Raw genomic sequence first — 23,473 nt, forward strand, 5'->3', positions numbered from 1 at the left:
AAGATGATTCCAGGATTAATTTCATTGTGCTTTTGCTCATTTTGAAGGTTTTGACAGTTTTACCTGAAGTGTACAATCGGGCTGAAAATGCATTTAAAGCAATAAAAAAGTTCCTTTTGGCTCTCACACCTTAAATAAATGTTGTAGACTCAAACTTGTTGCTGTCATTGGTGTATTTTAGCAACCTGAAGATGATTCCAGGATTAATTTCATTGTGCTTTTGCTCATTTTGAAGATTTTGACAGTTTTACCTGAAGTTTACAATCGGGCTGAAAATGCATTTAAAGCAATAAAAAAGTTCCTTTTGGCTCTCACACCTTAACTAAATGTTGTAGACTCAAACATTTTGCTGTCATTAGTGTATTTTAGCAACTTGAAGATGATTCCAGCATTAATTTCATTGTGCTTTTGCTCATTTTGAAGACTTGGACAGTTTCACCTCAAGTGTACAATCAGGGTCTGAAAACGCGTTTAAAGCAATAAAAAGTTCATTTAGGCTCTCACACCTTAACTAAATGTTGTAGACTCAAATTTTTTGCTGTCATTAGTGTATTTTAGCAACTTGAAGATGATTCCATCATTAATTTAATTGTGCTTTTGCTCATTTTGAAGATTTTGACAGTTTCACCTGAAATGTACAATCGGGCTGAAAATGCATTTAAAGCAATAAAAAGATCACTTTGGCTCTCACACCTTAACTAAATGTTGTGGACTAAAACTTTTTGCTGTCATTAGTGTATTTTAGCAACTTGAAGAAGATTCCAGCATTAATTTCATTGTGCTTTTGCTCATTTTGAAGATTTTGACAGTTTCACCTGAAGTGTACAATCGGGCTGAAAATGCATTTAAAGCAATACAAAGTTCATTTTGGCTCTCACACCTTAACTAAATGTTGTAGACTCAAACTTTTTGCTGTCATTAGTGTATTTTAGCAACTTGAAGATGATTCCAGCATTAATTTCATTGTGCTTTTGCTCATTTTGAAGATTTTGACAGTTTCACCTGAAGTGTACAATCAGGCTGAAAATGCATTTAAAGCAATAAAAAGTTCATTTTGGCTCTCACACCTTAACTAAATGTTGTAGACTCAAACTTTTTGCTTTCATTAGTGTATTTTAGCAACTTGAAGATGATACCAGCATTAATTTCATTGTGCTTTTGCTCATTTTGAAGATTTTGACAGTTTCACCTAAAGTATACAATCGGGCTGAAAATGCATTTAAAGCTATACAAAGTTCATTTTTGCTCTCACACCTTAACTAAATGTTGTAGACTCAAACTTTTTGCTGTCATTAGTGTATTTTAGTAACTTGAAGATGATTCCAGCATTAATTTAATTGTGCTTTTGCTCATTTTGAACAATTTGACAGTTTCACCGGAAGTGTACAATCAGGTGCTGAAAACGCGTTTACAGCAATAAAAAGTTCATTTTGGCTCTCACACCTTAACTAAATGTTGTAGACTCAAACTTTTTGCTGTCATTAGTGTATTTTACTAACCTGAAGTTGATTCCAGCATTAATTTCATTGTGCTTTTGCTCATTTTGAAGATTTAGACAGTTTCACCTGAAGTGTACAATCGGGCTAAAAATGCATTTAAAGCAAAAAAAAGTTATTTTTGGCTCTCACACCTTTACTAAATGTTGTAGACTCAAACTTTTTGCTGTCATTAGTGTATTTTAGCAACTTGAAGATGATTCAAGCATTAATTTTATTGTGCTTTTGCTCATTTTGAAGAATTTGACAGTTCACCTGAAGTGTACAATCGGGCTGAAAATGCATTTAAAGCAATACAAAGTTCATTTTGGCTCTCACACCTTAACTAAATGTTGTAGACTCAAACTGCAAAGAAAAGGGGACACTTGGTTCCACATCTCGTCCACACGACCCGCCAGATCTGCCTCAGGCTCAGCGGTCCCACCACCTGAGGACCACCTGACGACCCGACCGGAAAACCACGTCTACTGATCCAGTGTCCAGTTTTCCCTATTGAGGACATCATTCAACAAAGATTGAGTCACATTTACGGGCAGAATAATCCCGGTGACCAATCCTAGGACCTCGGGCAGTCTACCCTGGGGTCCTCAAAGAAGCTGACAACGCCATTTTCTCATTCAACAAAGAACATCATCTCGAGATGGCTTCAAAGTGGGAACGCATCTCCATCTGCTGCTACAACACGACACTCTTTCTCATATAGATTTTTCTGCCAATCTGGTATCTCTGGAAGCCCCCCTCAATACAACCTTGAACGTAACCACAACACATCGTATTAAGCGAGGTATTGATTCTCCACTCATTCCCTGGATCATATCCTGGACTTATAATAACTCCATAACAGTGACAGTGGCCCCAAACACGAACACCTCTGTTAGAATTCCCATTAGGTCTTTGAAGGGATTTAGGAACACTAAGCAGACTAAAGGGGAAGACTGGGTAAAATACTGGTGGTATTTGACAGGACATGTTTTACGGCGAGACTGGAGTGCTTTTATAACTACCCAGGACGGAAGTCACTGGCCACCGGGAACTAGTGAGGAGGCTATTTTCTTTAGCAAAAGGGTAACACTGAGAAAACTGGGAGGTCAACTCGAATTGACTTTTGCTCTTCCCGATGGAAATATACGGCCGCCTAATGCAACTCTATATAACACCTCCTGTTGGGGATTATTACTATGGGCATGGTTCTCCGGAGCTGACCCCTATTTTCCCATTTTGGTTTGTGTCAATAAGACTATGGGTAACTTAGAACAACCAAAAATGACTAATTACATGAAGGTGACCGGGGTGAAAGCTGTTAGCGTACCGCTCGATAGTGTAGATGAGTGGTTCCGTGTTACGACAGGGTTGTCCGGCAGCAGTAACAATTGGCTACTGCTGGCTAACGAAGCGGCCCGCCACTAACGAAAACTTGTGTGGTATGCGTAGGACCACGAGTAATCCCTGCTAAAATAGAGGATCACTGTGTAATGGAATTTATTAATAAAACTGTCCCCGATGTCAATTGCTCTAAATGGGATAAGGTGTATCCCCTCGTAAAATGGCAGAAAAACAAACCAATATTTTCATACGGTAAAGTTGCGGATGGTAATTTCTCATGTATTAAAATGTCAGGAACAGGAGAACAATTGGGAGAACTAAATCACATCACTCACTGCATTTCGGCAATAGACGTTGGACAAATGTTCCAACCTCAATCGAGAGGGGACATGTGGTGGTGGTGTGGCGATAACAGAATATTTGATAAGTTGCCTTTGAATAAAACAGGATATTGTGCTCTCATCACCCTCCTACTGCCAGTACAAATCTATCCCACCTCTGTTGATAACCTTTTAAATATGATTGATAATTGGGAACCCAAATTTCCTCCTTCTTTTCGAAAAACCAAACGGTCCTCTTGGCAAGAGCAGAATGTTCCCACTTACATTGATGCAATTGGAGTACCAAGAGGTGTGCCAGATGAGTACAAATTAGCTGATCAAGTACTCTCAGGGTTTGAATCTACAATTTGCTGGTGGTGCACCATTAACAAAAACGTAGACAGGATTAATTATGTACATTATAATGTACAAAGGCTGGGAAATTGGACTCAAAGTGGTTTTGAGGCTGTACACGGCCAGTTGGCTGCCACAACTTTGATTGCATTCCAAAACCGAATTGCACTAGATATGTTGTGGCAGAAAAGGGCGGAGTCTGCTCAATGTTTGGAGATTAGTGTTGCACCTTCATTCCTAACAACACTGCACCCGATGGAAGTTTGACTATTGCAATTGAAAGGCTGCGTACACTCAATAAGAAAATGAAAGAACATTCAGGTGTGGATACTTCTGTATGGGATAATTGGATGGATGTGTTTGGGCGCTATAAAACTTTAGTTTCCTCTATTTTAATATCGGTCTCTGTATTTGCTGCTTTGTTAACCACATGCGGATGTTGCTGTATTCCATGTATTTGTTCCCTTTGCCAAAGAATTATTACCACTGCTATTGAAAAACAGGACATACAAAATAAGTCTTCTTATATGATGATTGAGTCTATCGCTCCCCCAAAGGAGCCCACTGTTGCGACATCCGACGAAGAGGACGAAGATCCCGCTGTAATTTTTATATGAAATGATTTTCTGTTTATGTTGGACTCTTTTGAGCCCGACTGAGGGAATGTTGACATTTTGTTGTTTCAATTTAATTATAACTGTTTTGATTTTAGTTATAACTGTTTAGATGTAGTCATAACTGTATTAACTTACTCAGTATAGCTTGATGAGTGTACTAAATGTGACGGAACGTTTGAAGATTCTTTCTTCCTCTTATCTGAGGAAGAGAGTGTGTTAAAAAAGGTTTCCTGTGCAAAGCTGTGTTTGATCTGTGGATGTGGTGTCACAATTTCTGCTCATTTTTAAAGGACCTTGTCTGGTTCCACATCAATGGGCCAGTATCTGGGTTTAAACTCCATGTGTTTTAATGATATGCTGTAAAAATGTAAAAGTCTTATCTGCTTCCTTCTGTCGTCATGTGTATTGAACTCAGGACTGGGAGAAAAGGTGGGGGGCTGAAAGTCCGCTGAAAGAAGACGCAAGCGAGGAGCAGTTTGTGCTTTTATAAACCCGCTGTGTCCAGAATATTCTGCAAAATAAATCCTTCGAAGGAAACCTGATTCACCGATCTCCATTCTGATTTCTGATCTACGAAACACGCGGAAAACTTAAGGATCGTTTTCCAACAGTACTCACAGATAAGGATGGCGTGGCCGAAAAGTCCAATGCAATGTCCCAATTTATTTGAAAATAAGTCACAAAATTCACAAAGTTGTTCACAAAATGGTTTGCCGCCAAAAAACTGTTGCTCTCCCTACCTACCAGATCCCAACTCACGCCTAAGACACCGATGCTGGCCCCTTTTAACCATCCAGGCTCCTCCCCTAAGCCAATTAATTTATATAATAGCCGTTTTATCCATCAACACTACATTCCAATAATCAACAGTAATATAAATAATTATAGAAAAATAAGATTGTTTAACCTTGCGTATCCCTGCACCCTCAGTCTGCTCAGGAACAAAAATTATATTATAGTGTTGTAAAACCCGGTATTTTGCCGTGACGTCACTACCGGCGTCCCGCGCATGACGCAACAAAATCCGGAAGTTACCGACAATCCTCGGTTTGACAGTCCAGGCATGTAAACGTAGGGCAAATACTAAGAAAAAGTTTGGGCAACACGAGGACAATAGCGTAGACGGTGGTTTAACGGCTAGACTAGCGTGGCCCCAATACAGATGACCGGCCAAACGTGTGGAGAAACGTAACGTGCAAATGTGTGTGTGGAGTTAATGTGGTTGACAGCATTTCCTACAGCACCTGATGAAGCTACTCCGTCACAAACAAATGGTAATTTTCGCTGTCTTGCTCAAGGACACCACAGCTGTGTGTCCGGCAGCCGGCATTTGTAACAATTAAATACGCTTTGGTTGGAATTCAATTCCAAAGATAAGATTGCTCTCACTAGATACTGGTTGGTCATGATGATTCTGGCGTTACCGCTATACAGAGCTGGCCCAAAAAAACACAACAGAAATTTTTAGCACTTGATGTTTATTCAAAATGTTGAGTGCAAATTACACATTTAACACTGATTTAACATTTCCTTGATTTTCATTAAAATACATGCCAGACAATTCAGTTTCAGTTAGTATCAGATTATCATTTAGACTGTAATAGTGTCAGTGTTGGATGACAGTCCACAAATTCATTAGAATTCTGCCGTTACAGTATATCAGCATCACAATCACAACACCTAAATTAAATGTCAGTGTCTTACTGTCATCCAAGAATAAAAATCATACAAAGGACATCCTACACAACGTTTTGTTCTTACATGTATATGAAACTCAAATCTCAAGGTGCAGCAATGGAGTCATTGTCCAACTCTTTACCTTGTGGCTGCAATCAAAGACAAAACAGTGATTAAAAATCATCAAATTCAAACTACAGTAAAATGGGTATAGTGTTTTACTCAGTATTGTGCATACAGCTATCAGTTAAAGTCGATCTTTGTATGTACTCGTTCACATAACAAAAGCAAATGTAACTTCTAATGTGAATGCAACACATCAAGATGTGACAAGCATGTGCACAAAGCATAATGTTGAGTGAAATGCACTAAATATGACGTCATAACAATGTTCACAAGTAATGTAGTCCACAGATGAACGTGATATACTGTATTTTATCATAAGATTAAAAAAAGTATAAATATTAGGCTAAGTTCACGTGTGATAACCAACTCGGATTTTTTTGTTAAAGATGATCTTTGTATGCACTCGTTCACATAACAACAGCAAATGCGACTTCTAACGTGAACGCAATGCGTCACGAAGCTGTGACATGCATGTGCACAAAGCACAATGTTGAGTAACATGCACAAAAGGTGATACCACACGCTAGTGTTTACGGAAGTAAATATGGTCTGGCGTGTAGTGACTCATCCTTTTATGTTGACAGAGCAACTATGCAGGAGGAGGTAGAAATATTTTAGGGAAATGAGGCAATGCTTTTCTATCTCCTCATTTCATAAAGACATCTACTAAGGATGATGTCACGTCATTGCCACACGTATGGCTGAAATACTTCTATCACCACAAATGTAAACTTGATGCTTCATGTTTCAAGTGGAATTAAATTAGAAACAAATAGCCGTCACTTTACCGCGGAAGGGTTTGTGTGTCCCAATGATCTGAGGTGCTAAGTTGTGCTGGGGTTTTATACCCCTGGCAGGGTCACCCATGGTAAACAGGTCCTAAGTGAGGCCAGACAAAATACGGCTCAAAAAACCCTTATGACGAGTCAGAAATTTGGACCACGTCACCGGGGGCCCCCTCTGGCCTGGATGTGGGACTCAAAGGTGAGCGTCTGTACCCATGGACAGCCCGAAAAGGCAACGTGGGTCCCCCTTCCCATGGAGTCATTGCCTGTGGGAGGGGTTAAAGGGGTCAGGTGCTGTGTGAGCTGGGTGGCTGCCAAAAGCGGGGGACCTTGGCTGTCCGATCCCCGACTACAGAAGCTAGCTCTTGGACCATAGAATGTCACCTCTCTGGTGGGGAAATAGCCTGAGCTGGTGTGCGAGGCAGAGCAGTTCCGACTAGACCTAGTCAGACTTTCCTCCACAAACAACTTGGGCTCTGGCACCAGTCCTCTCGAGAGGGGATGGACTCTCTTCCACTCTGGAGTTGCCCACGGTAAGAGGCACAGAGTGGGCATACTTATTGCCCCCCGGCTTGGTGTCTGTACATAGGAGCTTACCCCCGGGGATGAGAAGGTAGCCTCCCTCCACCTCTGGGTAGGGGAACGAGTCCTGACTTTTGTTTGTGCCTAAGCACAAAACAACAGTTCAGAGTACCCACCGTTTTTGCAGTCCTTGGAGGAGATGCTGGGGAGCACTCCCGCTGGGGACTCGCTCGTTCTGCTCGGGGACTTTAATGCTCATGTGGGCAATGACAATGAGACCTGGAGGAGCATGATTGGGAGGAATGGGTGGGGTGCAATCTCCGGGTCAGGAATAAGATCCTACCCCTAGATCCCAGTTAAAAGCTGCCGAAATGAGTTTTATCCGCAGGGTGTCCGGGCTCTCCCTTAGGGATAGGGTGAGAAGCACAGTCATCCAGGAGGGGCTCAGAGTAGAGCTGCTGCTCCTCCAAGTTGAGAGGATCCAGTTGAGGTGGCTTGGGCATCTGGTTAGAATGCCTCTTGGACGCCTCCCTGGTGAGGTGTTCCGGGCATGTCCTACAGGGAGGAGGCCCCGGGGATGACCCAGGACACGCCATTTCTCTCAGCTGGCCTGGGAGCACCTTGGGATCCCTTTGGAGGAGCTAGATAAGGTGGCTGGGGAGAGTTAAGTCTGGGCTTCCTTGCTGAAGCTGCTGCCCCCAAGACCCAACCTCGGATAAGCGGTATTTAATGGATGGATGGATGGACAAATATAAAGTCAACACTGTGAAACAACTTTGCTGTTCACGGATGATCAGTAGTCTACCTGCCAAGCACTCTCTCCCACCCGCACGGTATGCATATCGGGCTTTTGACGTGTAGTGTCAGATATGTATGGATGAGCGAACAATGCAGTTTGAACATTGCATCGCAAACCTATCCGATTTATATCTACAGATAAACGAGGCCCAGGTCAGATTCGGGGAAAACAAATCTGAATTGTACTGTTCACACAGTATACTGCATGAAAAAAAAATGAAAAAAGATAAATGCCAAAAATGGACAAAAAATTCAGAATTGAGCTGCAGACTGAGCGTGTTGATGCAAAAGTAAACACAAAGGTTTTCTTCATGCCATCTCAGTTTATGTACAGAAAAAAATGTAAAATATGAGGATATGATGTTTATGTTATGCCTATTAATTAAATAACACATGTTACCTTCACAAAGATCTGATGGGGCAGGAAACGTCTGAGGTTGTATACATTGGTTGTACAGCGAGCCACGCTGAGGCTGAGTTGTGGTAACATTTGATAACCCGCAATCAGTGGATAATAGTTATAGAGCATCTGCTGCTTTGAACCAGGAAGTATACGGAGATGCACCTGCACACAACAACAAAAACACAGTATTAAATCCCAAAATAAGAAAATGAGTGAGAATGAAGAGTGAAAGAGACATTAATTGAAGGACAGAAAACTAAATTCTATCATGAGCACACATAGTTTGGTATAACCTTATTTTTTGCTCAAAAATACTTTTTCTGAACAGTAAGATTCTAGAAGTGGACTGTTCCATTAATGCCATGAGGCCTGAAAAAGTAGTTGCCCCTTTTCTGATATATTTTTTTGCATATATAGCACGTTTCAGAAAATGCCAATCGTGCAATTTTAGTATCTCACAAGTACAAAATGCAATTTCTAAATGATGATGTTATTTCTTAATGGGATGGGTTAAAATCAAACTTTTATGCTTGGAGTTGAAAAAGTAACTGCCCATCTTCTTAAATAAAACCCATCCAGTATCATGATTCGGATTGCACACGATTCGCGGATTGGTTGGTGAAATTCCTGAGCCTGAACTTTTTCCGGTGAGCAGTGTTGCAGTGTCCAACGTGCCGATTCGTTGTTCGTCCAACATCAAGCCATTACTATTCAATTCGTCGCTGTGGATAGACTAGGCATTTGGGAAACTCATGAAATTCCCGATGGCCAGTCCTCCCCAAATGTCAGGTCATCTCTTTCATTATCCATTTATATTATGTATAGTACAGTATAGCACTGCGGGTTGCAGTCCCCTCTAGTGCTGAAGCTATCAAATATTTTGGTATCCAAATATCCTACGGTCGATATATATATCACACATATATATATGTATATATGTATATATATATACACATATACATATACATACATATATATACATATATATATATACATATATATATACATATATATATACATATATATATATACATATACATATATACATATATATATATACATATACATATATACATATATACATATATACATATATATATATACATATACATATATACATATATATATATATATATATATATACATATATATATATATATACATATATATATACATATATATATACATATACATATACATATATATACATATATATATATACATATACATATATATATATATACATATACATATATATACATATATATATATATATACATATACATATATATATATATATACATATACATATATACATATACATATATATATACATATATATATATATACATATACATATATACATATATACATATATATATACATATATATATACATATATATATATATATACATATAGCAATTAAAAAAGTGAAAACAATGGCTGTACATATATTTCAGTTTTTCTCAATGAGCTTCTTCAAAACAGCATGATTTTACCTGTTTTAGTCCAGAAAACATGAAGGATTCGGATGGTTCGACAGCTATCTGCACCTCCTGTACCAGAGCTGTTCTGTTCTCTATATGGAAACAAACTGGAAGGGACTCTCGGACTCTCCCAAAAGGAGGGATATCTACGACAATTTGAAGACAACACATGGCACAAAAGAGTGGATATGCATTCATTAGTCTATTACACAGTCACATCTACTCCATTATTGGCCCACACATTGGCACTTAATTTTATAGTTTTAGATTTTTTAAAAATCTGTTGGTGGTAAAACTACCCCCATGACTCCTCATGAAAAGACTCAGTAGTGATTTTAGGCTTGTTTTCTGATGGTTTTTGCAGATTTTGGAACAACCACTCTTAGGTTGAAACTATGTGAGCTTGACGACGACAATGTGAGAATGACACCAGCCCAATTTTCACTTTGGTAAAATAGTTATTCTATGTTATTTTCTGGTGAAAGCTGATGAATTATTCAAAATAAAACAAAATGGGATGGACAAAGCGACAGAGCTCTGATTTGCAGCGATAATTTCCAGAAGAGGGCATTTTACATATTTTTGCTGGTCTGTCATTTGTCGACGAACAGTGCCCCCCTTCTGTTATCGTCAGTCCACAATTTTGCCGAACCAACCAGTAATCGTCAGTCCGTCGTTTTTTTACCCATGCTTCCGTCTTCACTTCGTCACAACTATTTTAGGACCGACCTACAAAGGTAGGTGTTAGATAAATGTTTCTTAATTATCCCATATTTAGTCTTTTATTAATTACAAAGCATTTATTCAACATTGTGAATTTATTCAACATTGTAACCTCTGTTTAAACTGTGCGAGTTGGAGTCAACTGCAGTCACGAAGCTTCATCACAAGACAAGTGGCCGGAACATTTTTATGGTTGAGAAGCTTTTAGTGTTAAGGAATGTTTGAAATGTTTGCATTGTTGCTTGTGTAGTGACTAATTTCTGTAAATGATTCAGAGCAGTAATGTCCATGTGATAGGTCAACCCAATAAAAAGAGGAAAAACGACAGAATGTGTCAGAATGGGCAGGAGATTGTGATATGCACATCTCTGTTCATTCTCCTCGCGAGTAATAAGAATATATATCTCTTGTCTTCCTTCCACGTCTGTTTATTAAATGTTCTAGGTTGAATGAACCTGATAGTGGGCATTCCGTCAATATTGACGGACAGTCCGTTAGTCCATCACTTGCGTCATTAGTCTTTTAAGTCAAAAAAAAAAAAAAGCACTTCCCCTTCGTCGACTGCTGCCAAGTAAACAAGTAAACACAATATAAACAATTCACATTCACAAGAACTCACACAATTCTTGTAGTTTAACATGTTATTCACTCCACTCGAAAACAACCTCAATCAACCAATCAATCAATAAATCACCAGTATCATGTATTATGAACCCCCCAGTCTGAATTTCACAGCAATGTGCATCAACAAGTAGTCTATTGTTGCATGCTGTGTCGTTCTGCAAGCGAAGTTTCAGTCTCATCCAGAGTCAACCATTTATCAGCGCACTGATGAAATTTCTCCCAGTGCAGAGGAGAAAAGACGTGGACAAGATAGTTTGGAGCTCTCCATGCAAGCCGGCGAGACTTCATTCTTCGACGAGCCGCTCACTCGACCAATGAAAGGCAAACACGCTTAGGACCGCCCCCTCATTTGAATAACATTTCGTCCTGGCAGTATGGACCAGAACTGCCAAAATTCAAAATAAATGACTAAATAAAAAAATAACAAATAAATAAATGACTAAATAAATTAATAAATGACTAAAAGTGAAAATAACGGATATAAAAAAATATAATTAAAAAAATAATTAAATTACGCAAATTACGTCATCACACTGGCTGTAAAACAGCCAATTTTAATGTCAAATTGCAGGATTACATGTGCACAACTTTTGGTAGTAGACATGCAATTACAATGTACTTTAGAAGAGTGCAAAATGTGGTTGGCTCCCCGATGTATGGAATGAAGATGAATAATAAGTGGCCTTGGCTGATGGCCAAATGGGGGTCCGTCGACGACGCACAGTCCGTTACTCCCGACTGACTGCCTACACCTCTGATCATTTCTATGAATCCTTTTTTTTTATTTTTCTTTCTTGGTCGGAGGTTGAAATTAAATGGCTTACTTTAATCAGGATCCATGGCCACCTTCCTTTGGAGAAATGTCATATTTGCACTTTCGTTTGTGGTTCTGCCTTGAACATCTATGCAGCTGCTTGGGCTCAACTAACGGACGCCTCCTTTGTGGATATTGTCATCCCAGTAAGAGGGTTACAGACTTCATTGCCATCCTACTGTGAGCGACCAAGGCTCCCCACAGAGCTGGCAACACAGCCGCAGTGATAGCCCTCACACTGCGACCAACAAGGCTTCTGCAGAGGACTGTTGACAGATAGCCTGGTGGCAGTGAGCACGACCAGCCTTTGTCGTTGATCGACGGCGACATGGACATTGGCTTCTGTAGACACGCTGTCAATCCAACAAACGGCCTCTCCTCCGGGCTCTCATGATCACTGGCGGCCAACAAATGCTGTGGAACTTGTATACCAGCGAGGGACACCGGTCTTCCCGGGGGGTGCCTTTTTCGCAGCCAATAAGCACTGTGAATTGGGTACACCAGTTGTAACCCGGATAGGAATAGCACTGACTATTAAGCAAATCTTATTAGCTTTTCTGCTTAGAATTAACATTACCTTTTACTGGCTTTCTGTCTTTGTATTGAGATTGCTAGTTCCCCTTGACGTCACTTTGCCGGTGTTCATGTGGTCACGTGATACAGTGTGCCTAGTACGTACTCTTGCGGTCACATGATGTAGCGCGTCCAGTACGGGCAGGTTAATTCTTTTACCGCCAAAAACGTTAATTGATGTTAAGGAAACGCCCACCGATTCCGCCAATAATGTAAATTTACTTCAACTATGGGTTTTTTCTCAATGGTCAGTGCAATGTCTTGTGCAGCTCTGGTTTGTGAATGGGGTGGAAAAATAAAAAAAACATGCACCAGTTATGGCCAACAGATGGCAGCATTGTATCTCTTTTCAATGGGCTCCCGTGTACTAAATTACATGAAAACATGGCGGTTCTTAGGAACTGAAACGTTTTCAAGGATACCGTGAATGATCAAAGCGTTTGTCACATTAAAGCCCAATCCCAATACCGCCCCTTACCCCTCCTCTCGTCCCTCCCCTTTATGAATGTGCGTACACGCGGACAAAGGAGTTTCTCAATTCTCCGTAAAATGTAGGGGTAGGGTTAGAGACGAGGGCTGCAGGTCCCTTTTCACGAAGATAAATCCAGATCTCCCTCGGGTTCTCCCTTACTACGCCCACTCAGCAACACGTAAATGTAATTACGCTAATAGTTATTGAATGGCATAGTAATGATAGTGATTTTATATACTTTGGCAGAAATAAGCACAGTTGTGTGTTTTGGTAAATGCTCGCTATTGTCGCGTCCGTTACGTCACAACCAGCACGCAGATGGGCGGCTCGAGGTAACAATGTAGCAGATTGGATAGCAATAGTACGTTCCCAATTCCTAGAGGGATTTTTTTGTCTTTGCTTCCGCAAGAAGTAGAAGGGAGAGGGAAGAGATAAACGAGACAAAGGGTGCTGGGTGAAGAGAAAGTAATGGGATTGGGCCTAAATCTAATTCACAGAGCGTCCCTAAAAAAAAAAATATTCGTGTCAAAGTCACTGTTGTGCAGAAAATGGATATTTTCACAAAAAGCTTGTTTTCTCCTTATTTTTTTATTTTTTCGCTTGGTGTCACTCATATTACCTATATTCCAATGGTGATTACTAAAGAATAGAATAAGGAATAATCATAAGGTTTTTTTCTACTGAAAGAATGGAATACAATCTTTCATATGGTATCCACCATGTTTACGTAGTCATAGCACACAATATTTTGTTTGCCTTGAAAGATGAGTTCAAATGTTTGAAATGGCTGGCACTGTAGGGGTTGTCTTTTTGAAAACGTTTGGCAGTAAAAGAGTTAAACAGCGAAAGTAATTGGCACTGGTACACGCTGAGGAGCCGACCAACCGAGCTCTGACTGAGCAGTATAGAGCGCTGAGTCAACAAAACGCTGAGCGATTGAGACCAGGCAGAATTGGACTTTATCCTTTGGTTGTTTTTTTTCGTCCTCTTTTTCATTGTTTTTTTTCCTTGTGGACACTGTGTGCTCTGTTATTGCCTGAATTTTTTTTTTTTAATGAAGTAAAATGAACCTTAAGTCCACGAGCTAGCCGCCTGCATGAACCTCCCTGTTCAATGTGAAATAATTTATCGAGGTTAGGTAGAGTAAAGCTAAATAATCATTACCCTTTCGTTATCTTGGCCCTGGTTAATGCACTGATCTGAATATATGACTGGATATGCAGACTACTATATGTTACACATACAGGCATTTAGTGTAGGGGCGGGGGTGGGGTTCGTGAAGTAAGTGATTAAGGTTTCCACTTTTTGAAAAATCCCTTAGTGGATCCTCTCAGTGTATATTTAATCTTTTCAAGTTAAAAATAAATAAATAAATAAACATGGTGTCCTTAAGCCACAAAGAAATAGGATATTTGGGAGACTTCCAGTGCAATAATAAACAACGTCTTGCCAGCAAAGATGTGAAGGCTACAATTTCCTTTAGAGTATAATTTAATGCAAGAGTAGTGTCTGGCACACCAAATATCGCTACCAACAGGGAAGATTGTAAAGTTACTTGAAGTACAACAGACATAATACCAAAATATCCAGTCCAAAAATCAAATAGTTTGGGACACGAATAAAACATATGACTAAGGTTACAGGGAGATGACATTTTTTACATATAGCCGCAACAACTGGATACATTTCAGAGTTTAGTTTTAGAAAAATGGACCTTATTTAAAATCTTAAATTGGATAAATCCCAAACTAGCGCAGGAGGTGGTAGTACGTATGCTATTAATAGCACACTACTACCAGTAGTCCTCATCAATTCGTATCCCCAAGTCTTTCTCCCATGAATTCTTAATCTTGTCACCCACTCGGTCGCCCAAGGACAAACTAAAATTACAAATGCCAGAGATCGTTCCCCTTCAGTGGATTAATAAAGAGCACTTCTTCTTCCCGCCTAGGCGGAATAGAAGGAAAACCAGCAAAAGTTTTCGAAACAAAATCACGAACCTGAAAATAACAAAACAAACTGAGGGAGGTCACAGGTGACAAACAAGCTAGCAAAATTGGCAAAGATATTATACACAAATTAATTCCTAAATTGTTTAATACCCTTTTCATGACACCCTAAAAATACCGGATCCAAACACGATGGAGGAAATAAGTAGTTGTTATAGATTGGACCCGAAGAAGAAGCCTTATAGGTAAAAAGGAATATATTAGAGCATATCGAGAAGAACCCTTGCATGCTGAAAGTTCCAACTTACACCATGCGAAGTCAGGGGCATTTAACCAAAAGCTTTGTGTACATGAGCCGTCCAATAATAGAATTGAAAATTAGGTAATGCCAAACCACCACTCAATTTACAACTTTGCAGCAAAGTTTTCGGAACCCTAAATAAAAATGAAATAATCTTATCCAGAGAATCAATAAAAGTGTTTCGGCAACCAAAGAAGGATTGACTGAAATAGAAAAAGAAAATGTTGGTAAAATAATCATTTTCATCAATCATAAAGTGGGTGGATGTGTGAAATGTAGTCATTTAAAACTATTTCGTTTTTTTTAGCGGGGGGAATTTTAGTGCTGACATAATTTTTACATATAAACCTAAGTACCAATGTTCATCCCATTCAAGTGTCTCTAATAAAGGAACCCCAACTGTAATGGCAAGTTTGCTCTATATTGTTTATTTGGTTGTAACTAACATAACTATGAGATTTATTTTTCAAAAATAATTTCCAGTTTAATACATTTTGTAAAAACTTTATGTAGATATACGCCGCCATTGCTATTTATGTCGCAACGCGTTCAGTGCGTAGTGACGTAGAATAGCGGCTGGCTCTCTGCCGAGCAATGTGAAATGCCAATAAAGAAAGCAGGTAAGCCTCTGTAGCGTTCCTAAAGGGACAATCAAAACTCTTGACTGCGTCTGGTGAATGACGAGAGCACGGCGTGGGGGAAAGTGACGCCCAATTCACACTGTCTGCGGAACCGAAAAATTCAGTGTGTGTGTTGCATGAGCTGTATTAAATAAGAAGTGATTTTTGAAAAATAAATCTCATAGTTATGTTAGTGACAACTAAATAAATAATATAGAGCAAACTGTAATTACAGTCAGGGTTCCTTTTAAGGTGGTCTTAAGTAGAGATGTCCCACATTAAGTTTGGTGATGAATGACTAAAATTGTAATTTTTATAGATGACATACATAAAGCATTTTAGATTACGTCAGTTTATGTCACACCAAGAGATGGGCCCATATCAATTTGGCGGCAAAAAAGGGGTGTTCCACAAGCAATTATTTACAGATTGATCCAAAATGGACTGGTAATATTGATAATGAATGCATCTTAGTCATAGCCCATAGTCCCTTTAATCTAGCCTAATACTACTTATGATGTAAAGTAATGACTGGGGTCATGATTTGAAATAAAAGGTGCTCTCACACTGGGCCGGTTGAACACAGTCTTAAGATAGTATCACATAAGCATACTAACCAGCATGGATGTAAAGTGGGACAAGCTCCAAAACGGCATATGGCAAAGTGACTGTAGTGCTGATGAGAGGACTACCTGGGCTGGAGGAATATCTGTGGAGAATTTAATGGTTTCATTTATATACAGAACAGGAAAAATATTTCTGCTTTTGTCAAGGTCATATATCTCTGGTGTATACAAGTAGAGAAGTGTAGATGTGTGTGTGTGCAGGTGCATGTACCTTCTCCATGAAATGAGGTACTGTCCAGTAGCCACAGCATTATTATTGTCAGCCAGTGGTGGACACCGAAGACAGAAACATTCACTCGCACACTCATCTTTCCGCAGAATCACTGAACACAATAGCACAAAGCAGAGGTGGGAGTAAGTAATTGTTTTGCAAGTCACAAGCCCTCAAGTCCCGAGTCAAGTCCCAAGTCAAGACTGACAAGTCTCAAGCAACACACAAGTCCTACACTTTGAGTTTCAAGTCCTTTCGAGTCATTTTAACAACATCGTAGATTATATTATTTTGGGTGACCATCAAAGTAGGAATCAGAGACTCAGGGAGTGAACCCATAGTGGTCCAACAGACTACCGTGTTTGCAATGTGTTACCGGTGAGTTTACAGTCTCATTAACTACGCAGCTAGCAACGATAATTAGCCGATAAACAACTGACATTAGCTTACTTACCGTTCTTTGTACAACTTCAGATGTTGAAGGAAGTTTGAAGTTGTTGCCTCTCCGTCAGTGATCTAATCTTGGACATACTGCAATTCATTTTTTGTTGACCAACTCATAGTGGTGCAACGGATCACAAACATTACGGATCGCATTGTTTAAAAAAAAAATAATAAAAAAAAAAATTTCTGATAAATAGAACTTTGTCTTAATTTAGTAAAATGCTTTTGCCCAATAAATTGAAAAATATATATATAAACTCAAAATGTCTAATATGGCCGTTAGGATTTAGGAACACAACTTTAAGTGCAATATAAGGCAAGTTACATAATTATTTTATACATGGTCCATGTAACATATGTAGGTCCATGTAACATAACAAGGTATATCTGCCTCACGTTATATTGCACTTGTAATGCACTTGAAGTTGTGTTCCTAAAATCCATGGCCATATTGGATATATTTATATATATATTTTTTTAAAGCTAGTGTTTTTTATGAAATAATTATAAATGAAGGCAAAGTTCTATTTTAAAAAAATATTGAAAAATACATCTAAGTGCAATTTAAGGCACATTCCCTTCGTTTAAACATGGAGAGTGGATTACAACGTAGTATAGGTCCACAATATTGAAAACAATAAGAAAAGCAAGCACGAACGCCAGAGACTTGTACCGTATCATACAATGAAGGCGTAATTCACTTGCAGTTTCTTCGCGTCCTAAATGAGCTATTTAATATACTTTCTGGGAGGCATTATGATAATGGTGGTAGAAAATATGTAATTTCAATAAAAATATTTGATAATGCAAGCCAAAATGTCAAAGGGAAGTCAAGCTGGTGTTCATGCCATCATACAGGCAGACTTTAAAGTAAAATCCGCCAATCCTGTTGCATTGGTGTCAATGTATTATTTGGTCAGCTTTATTTTGAAGTTTGCCTTAACGTTGGCGAGGTGCGTTTGCGGCTTCCCTGACATTTCTGAATGATGGTACTGAGCCAGCCCAGCTCGCACACGTACACACACACACGCACGCACGCACACACCGAGAACTTAATTGTTAACATACATTTTAATCTTTTTGTTTTGGTGGAAGAAGCAAATCTTTTCAAGTCAGAGGGCTTAAGTTCAAGTGAAGTCACAAGTCATTGTTGTTCAAGTCCAAGTCGAGTTACAAGTCTTAACATTTTGTCAAGTCGAGTCTAAAGTCGTCAAATTCATGACTCGAGTCTGACTCGAGTCCACTCCTCTGGCACAAAGTAAAATGAATGCCTTAGAACTTGAGCTATTTAGTTACTTTGGTTTGGCTGTGTTAGTTGAAGCAGCATATACAGAGTGTCTTTGCCACTAATGACTGTTTTTAAGCATTAACCTTACTTTTGCTTTAAAGGAGCCTTGTGGTTGGTGTTTGCCACTTTTTTACTCGTGACTGCTACCCTTTGGCCAAAGTGTAACTGCAACCTCTGTGTCAAGCTTGTGCATGCACTTCACACTTAAGGGAATATTTTAATTTCAAATTTTCCCCATTCATTCCCAATGACAGATTCAACTAGGGCTGAAACGAGTACTCGAGAAAATCAAGTACCTCGAGCATGAAAAATCCTTGTGAGCTTTTTCCTGCCTCAAGTACTCGTTTATTTCAGGCTCTAGCGTAGCGAACGCACGGGCTACTTTTAATTTAACTACTTACATCACCAACGCAAGGGAAGGAAGAAGAAGCGGATGTTATGTATTTGATTCAAGGCGCAGGAACGAAGGAAAGACAAATCAAAGGGGCGAGCGAAATGCTGAAATGGCGACGATGACGAAAGTCGGGCTGGGTTTAAAAAAAATCGAATAATCAATATTGAATCGACTTTCCTTTTTGAGCCTGATATTGATTCATAAAACCATGAATCGATTATTTTAATATCCGTTTTCCCCATAATTGCATAAGAAAATAGAATTTTAAAGGCAATTTTTTTTCTATTTTCTTGAAATTTACTGTTCACATGAATTTAAATGTATTTTCTTACATTTATGAAAGACCTGACATAACGCACTTTAAGACAATTCAGTCAATCGTTTTAATTTATGTTAACAATTATTGAATTAGAACTATGAAACTATTTTCATCTCATCCTTGCTGATGTCAATGTGTAACACGTGAGTGATTATAACGTGTCATTTTCATTAATAAACGACATCATTTAACCAATTACTGCCTCCACAAAATGTAATTTGGAACTTAATGTTTTTGGAGTTTTTATATTTAAGAAGAATTGGTGTAAAAAAAATATCGAATGGAATCATGAAAAATCGAAATCGAACAGAACTCTTGTGAATCGAAATTGAAATAAAAAAATTGCTTGACTTGTACTCGTTTATCTCCAGGAAAAAACATTGCGTAAACATTGCTGTTATGGAACTTGCGGAAACGACTCCAGACACTACGAGCATCCACATATGAAGGATGTATTCTTTATTCGTTTCCCGAAGCCAAAAACTCAAAGGGATAAATGTGAACGATGGGTGAACTTGTGCGGACGGCCAAAAGACCAGTTTAACGCCTGCAAAGTGAGCCTTTCACCTTCATATGTAGTAAACATTTTGTTGGGGGCCATGCATGCTCCTACAGATGACAATCTTGATCCCTTGCCGGCCACCGCCGTCCCGAACAGGTAAGCGTTTTTTTTTGGTTTGTTTAGCGTTTGACCCTACCCCAGCTGCCGGACGACAATAATGAATGATGAGAAAAAATGCTAAAATGGCTTTGCCACTGTTGTTCGCACCTGTCTTGCTTACCGCCTGATTTTTCATTGTTCTGCCTTTCATATAAATCGTGGCATGCTGTGGCATGTATGAAAATGTATCTGTAGGGCATTTTCTGAATTAAGGAAACCGGTTTATAAGTGGGAAGGATATAATAATTGAAAGAATTGAGTGTTGTTGGTTGTGCCCGAGAATTTCTGAGTAGAATTGCGATCGCTACACACACACAAAAAGCAATAAAAATGTACTCCCAACAACTGTCAAAGACGTAAGACAACCAGATATGAAAGAGAGGGCATATGGTGGTAAAGGATAGCTTGTTAAACTGGAATGTCAGTGTCAGTTGCATAGGTTGATGTTTTTAGAGGGAAATCCCCCCAAAAAACCTTACCTCTGGAACAGGATCTGCTCTTTTTCCCGTCTTTTTCAGCCCCCTACACTTAAACCATCTCTTCAATTGATCATTAGTATGTTCTTCAACGTATATACCAGTGAATTTGGCATCAGGGACATCCTCCTTGGACAGAATTAGTAGGTTTAGCGCAGTAGACATCTCGCTCGTAGACTGTTTAAATGTGTCTAGCATGACTGGCCCGCCGAGTTTGACCCCTCTCGCTAGCCTCATGAATATTAATTAAGTGTTGGCTTTCCCAAATGGCACCCATAGGATGGGAGGTTTAACTGGGACTCATAATGTTTAGCTAAAGACATTTACGGTGTAACTTAACAACTTAATGTTTCTGAGAATGTAAATTAATACTGAGAATGTTTTTGTAAATGAACCGTCATTCTTCAATCACTGCCAGTTGGTTTAAGCATCCTATTAAGCGGCCTGAAAAAACTGTCATGGTCGCCTGTTGTATGTGGAGGGGAATCTCTGTTAGTCTGTTTCATGGTGCTGTAGTGATTAAAAAGAGCTTATATTTCTTCTTGTTTGCATGCTGTTTTTTTCCCATTATCTCAGATGCTAAGGCTATCTTGGGATAGTAAGTGGCCATTTTAACAACAAAAAAATCATAAAAACATGCTCCAGTCGGACACAAGGACATAGGCAAACTTCTGCCAAAAGTGGAAGTTGAAATTTCTTTCTGATACCCCACAATTTGTTTTGGTTTCGGTCGGACCGGCGTCTTTCCCCACCATTGGAGTCAACACAGCACTAGTTGCTGATTAGTGGACAGCTCCACCCCCCTTTATTACAGAGGTTACAGAAAATGCCAAGGGTGTCCTGGTGCCAAGTGCATATATGGACACCATTATGTTATGTTATGTACAATCCGTGACAGGCACAGATTCGTTATAGACAATCCGTGACAAGCACAGAAGTCCAATGTCAGAATATATATATATAATATATATATATAATATATATATATATATATATATAATATATATATATATATATATAAAATATATATATATATAATATATATATATATATATATAATATATATATATATATATAAAATATATATATATATAATATATATATATATATATATATAATATATATATATATATATATAAAATATATATATATATATATATATATATACATATATAACAGGCGGGTCAAAGAAAATGAAAAAACATGAAAAATAAATAAATAAATCACACTTTGTTTTGGTATTTTGGTCAAAGAAGACCAAATGGTTAACTTTCCCGCAGTCCCTCAAAAAAATCTAAGTAATCCATATGACATGAAGCCCAAACCTACTGAACCTGTTCAAAGTAAAACTTTGTTCTGCACAAAAGTAAAATATTAATTTAGTAACAGTAACTTAATGTAGCGAATAAAATATCTAGAAACCCAATGTAAAAAATCCGTAGAACACATATCTAATACAGTAATTAAAACAACGTACCATCTTGCAACTGGGATTTATGGTGTTGTGTGTTTGTTGCTCTGATATTCTGCAGAGATGATGAAGCCAAGAACAGGGGCCAGGGAGATGATGACCGGATCTCTGTTAACATCAGAAAGGGAAGGTCCACGGCTACCTGTTCCAGGGGCTCAAACTGCAGAGAACAAAATATTTTTCAAACAATTCAATAGAATTTTATTATACAGTGTAGTGCAAAATAACAGCAGTATTTTGGGGGACTTGACACATGAAGTATATACAGTAAGTAAGTATACAAGTATAAATTTACATCTGCGATTGTGCGTTGTGTTTTTAGTTTTACACTAAACTCCAACACAATTTAAAGTAAACAATTTAAAGGACGCTTAGAGATGGAAGAATTACATACAGAGTACCTGCAATGCAAGCGTCATGAACCACGCATCACATTCTGATGACGTATTTGCGACTGTTGTTGGCAGCCGGGTAGCAAAATAATTGCCTTTTCCGCTGAATTAAGGCTTGTTTACAATGTATTTACTTGGGTTTTATCCTTGTAGTAGTGTAGTATATAACAAGAAAAAACCTGGAACCCTTGAACAAAAATTAACTGTGTCCAAACCCATTCTTTGCTCCCCGAAATAATTTATCGGATCTGCGCAATTCATTTTTTTTTTTAAACTACTTATTAGGGCGATCCAATGTGGCAACTTAACGCTTGACCACTCAGCCAAACTTCGGGGCCACCGTCACAGCTTAGGACAGTGTTCAAATGCTAAGGGGGTGATGTACTTAAAACACTGTCCTACTTGCTTATTAAAAGAATGTAGAAATACAAAATACTAACGCACACAGAAAAAATCTGTCACATTTTTCCTACGGCTTTCCTATCTACTTGGGAGTGGTCTCCCAGTCACGGTAAACATGGGGCAGTCCTTCTCCCATTTGCCACACAATGAAAACTGGGCATTTTCATGAATTTAAGAAACCCATCCGGATGTCCAGAAAGGACGTTATTAAGTGGACTTCTCGGAGCAAAACAGCCTAATATCTCACAAAATAATGCTAGCAAAAGCAATAGCAATACCAAACGTGTAAAGTGAAAAAGCTGGTTAATCCAAGCACCTCCACAAAACCAATCTTCTCTTATGTACCATTCTCTGTGAAAAGTACGAATAATTTGTGGCATCATCTTGCCGCAGTGCTAATGAGTAATTTGAATTCAGGAATGCACTATGCGAACGTTCGCTGTGCAGGTTTTCTGCGGTTTTCTGCCTGGGCAGAAGAAGTATTCAGTCATTTTTAATTGAGCTATGAAAATCAGCAAATGTCACTTTCAAACCAATACGTACTGTAGGCTAACTGAAATGTTTAAAAAAAAAATATTAATAGAAGGTAAATGCTTTCATTCCACGTCACTGGCTTCAGCACATGTAGCAGAAGGTAGGCATTTCCAGTTTTCTGTACTGCAGAGAACTAAGGCCATGTACACACATAGCAGGGTATTTTTTTAAACGGATATTTCCCTCCTCTGGGTGTAGAAAAAAAAGTGTCAACACCCCCACGTTGGTAGAAAAGAAAACTTCCACAGCTAACCACATTCATGTGTTTTT

The 23,473-nt window shown here is 38.8% G+C and overlaps 1 protein-coding gene and 1 pseudogene across 1 annotated transcript in view; one reads left to right on the forward strand and one right to left on the reverse strand.

Annotated features, from left to right (window-relative positions):
* The first annotated feature begins 2,136 nt into the window (after window positions 1-2,136).
* Window positions 2,137-4,110, forward strand: LOC147167818 (uncharacterized; annotated as a pseudogene).
* A 1,461-nt stretch (window positions 4,111-5,571) lies between these two features.
* trappc11 (trafficking protein particle complex subunit 11) overlaps window positions 5,572-23,473 on the reverse strand; it is a 145,792-nt gene continuing 127,890 nt past the window's right edge. The window contains exons 24-29 of the mRNA XM_086084475.1: window positions 21,882-22,035; window positions 16,823-16,934; window positions 16,603-16,694; window positions 9,922-10,055; window positions 8,419-8,583; window positions 5,572-5,936 (exon numbers count right to left, since the gene is read on the reverse strand). Of these exons, the coding sequence (XP_085940601.1) occupies window positions 5,892-5,936; window positions 8,419-8,583; window positions 9,922-10,055; window positions 16,603-16,694; window positions 16,823-16,934; window positions 21,882-22,035 (702 nt within the window). The 3' untranslated portion in view covers window positions 5,572-5,891. The remainder of the gene's footprint in view (window positions 5,937-8,418; window positions 8,584-9,921; window positions 10,056-16,602; window positions 16,695-16,822; window positions 16,935-21,881; window positions 22,036-23,473) is intronic.

The sequence above is a fragment of the Leptonotus elevatus genome, chromosome 9, assembly GCF_054856555.1.
Source record: "Leptonotus elevatus isolate MCC_2025b chromosome 9, RoL_Lele_1.0, whole genome shotgun sequence".
In the NCBI taxonomy this organism is placed as follows: domain Eukaryota; kingdom Metazoa; phylum Chordata; class Actinopteri; order Syngnathiformes; family Syngnathidae; genus Leptonotus; species Leptonotus elevatus.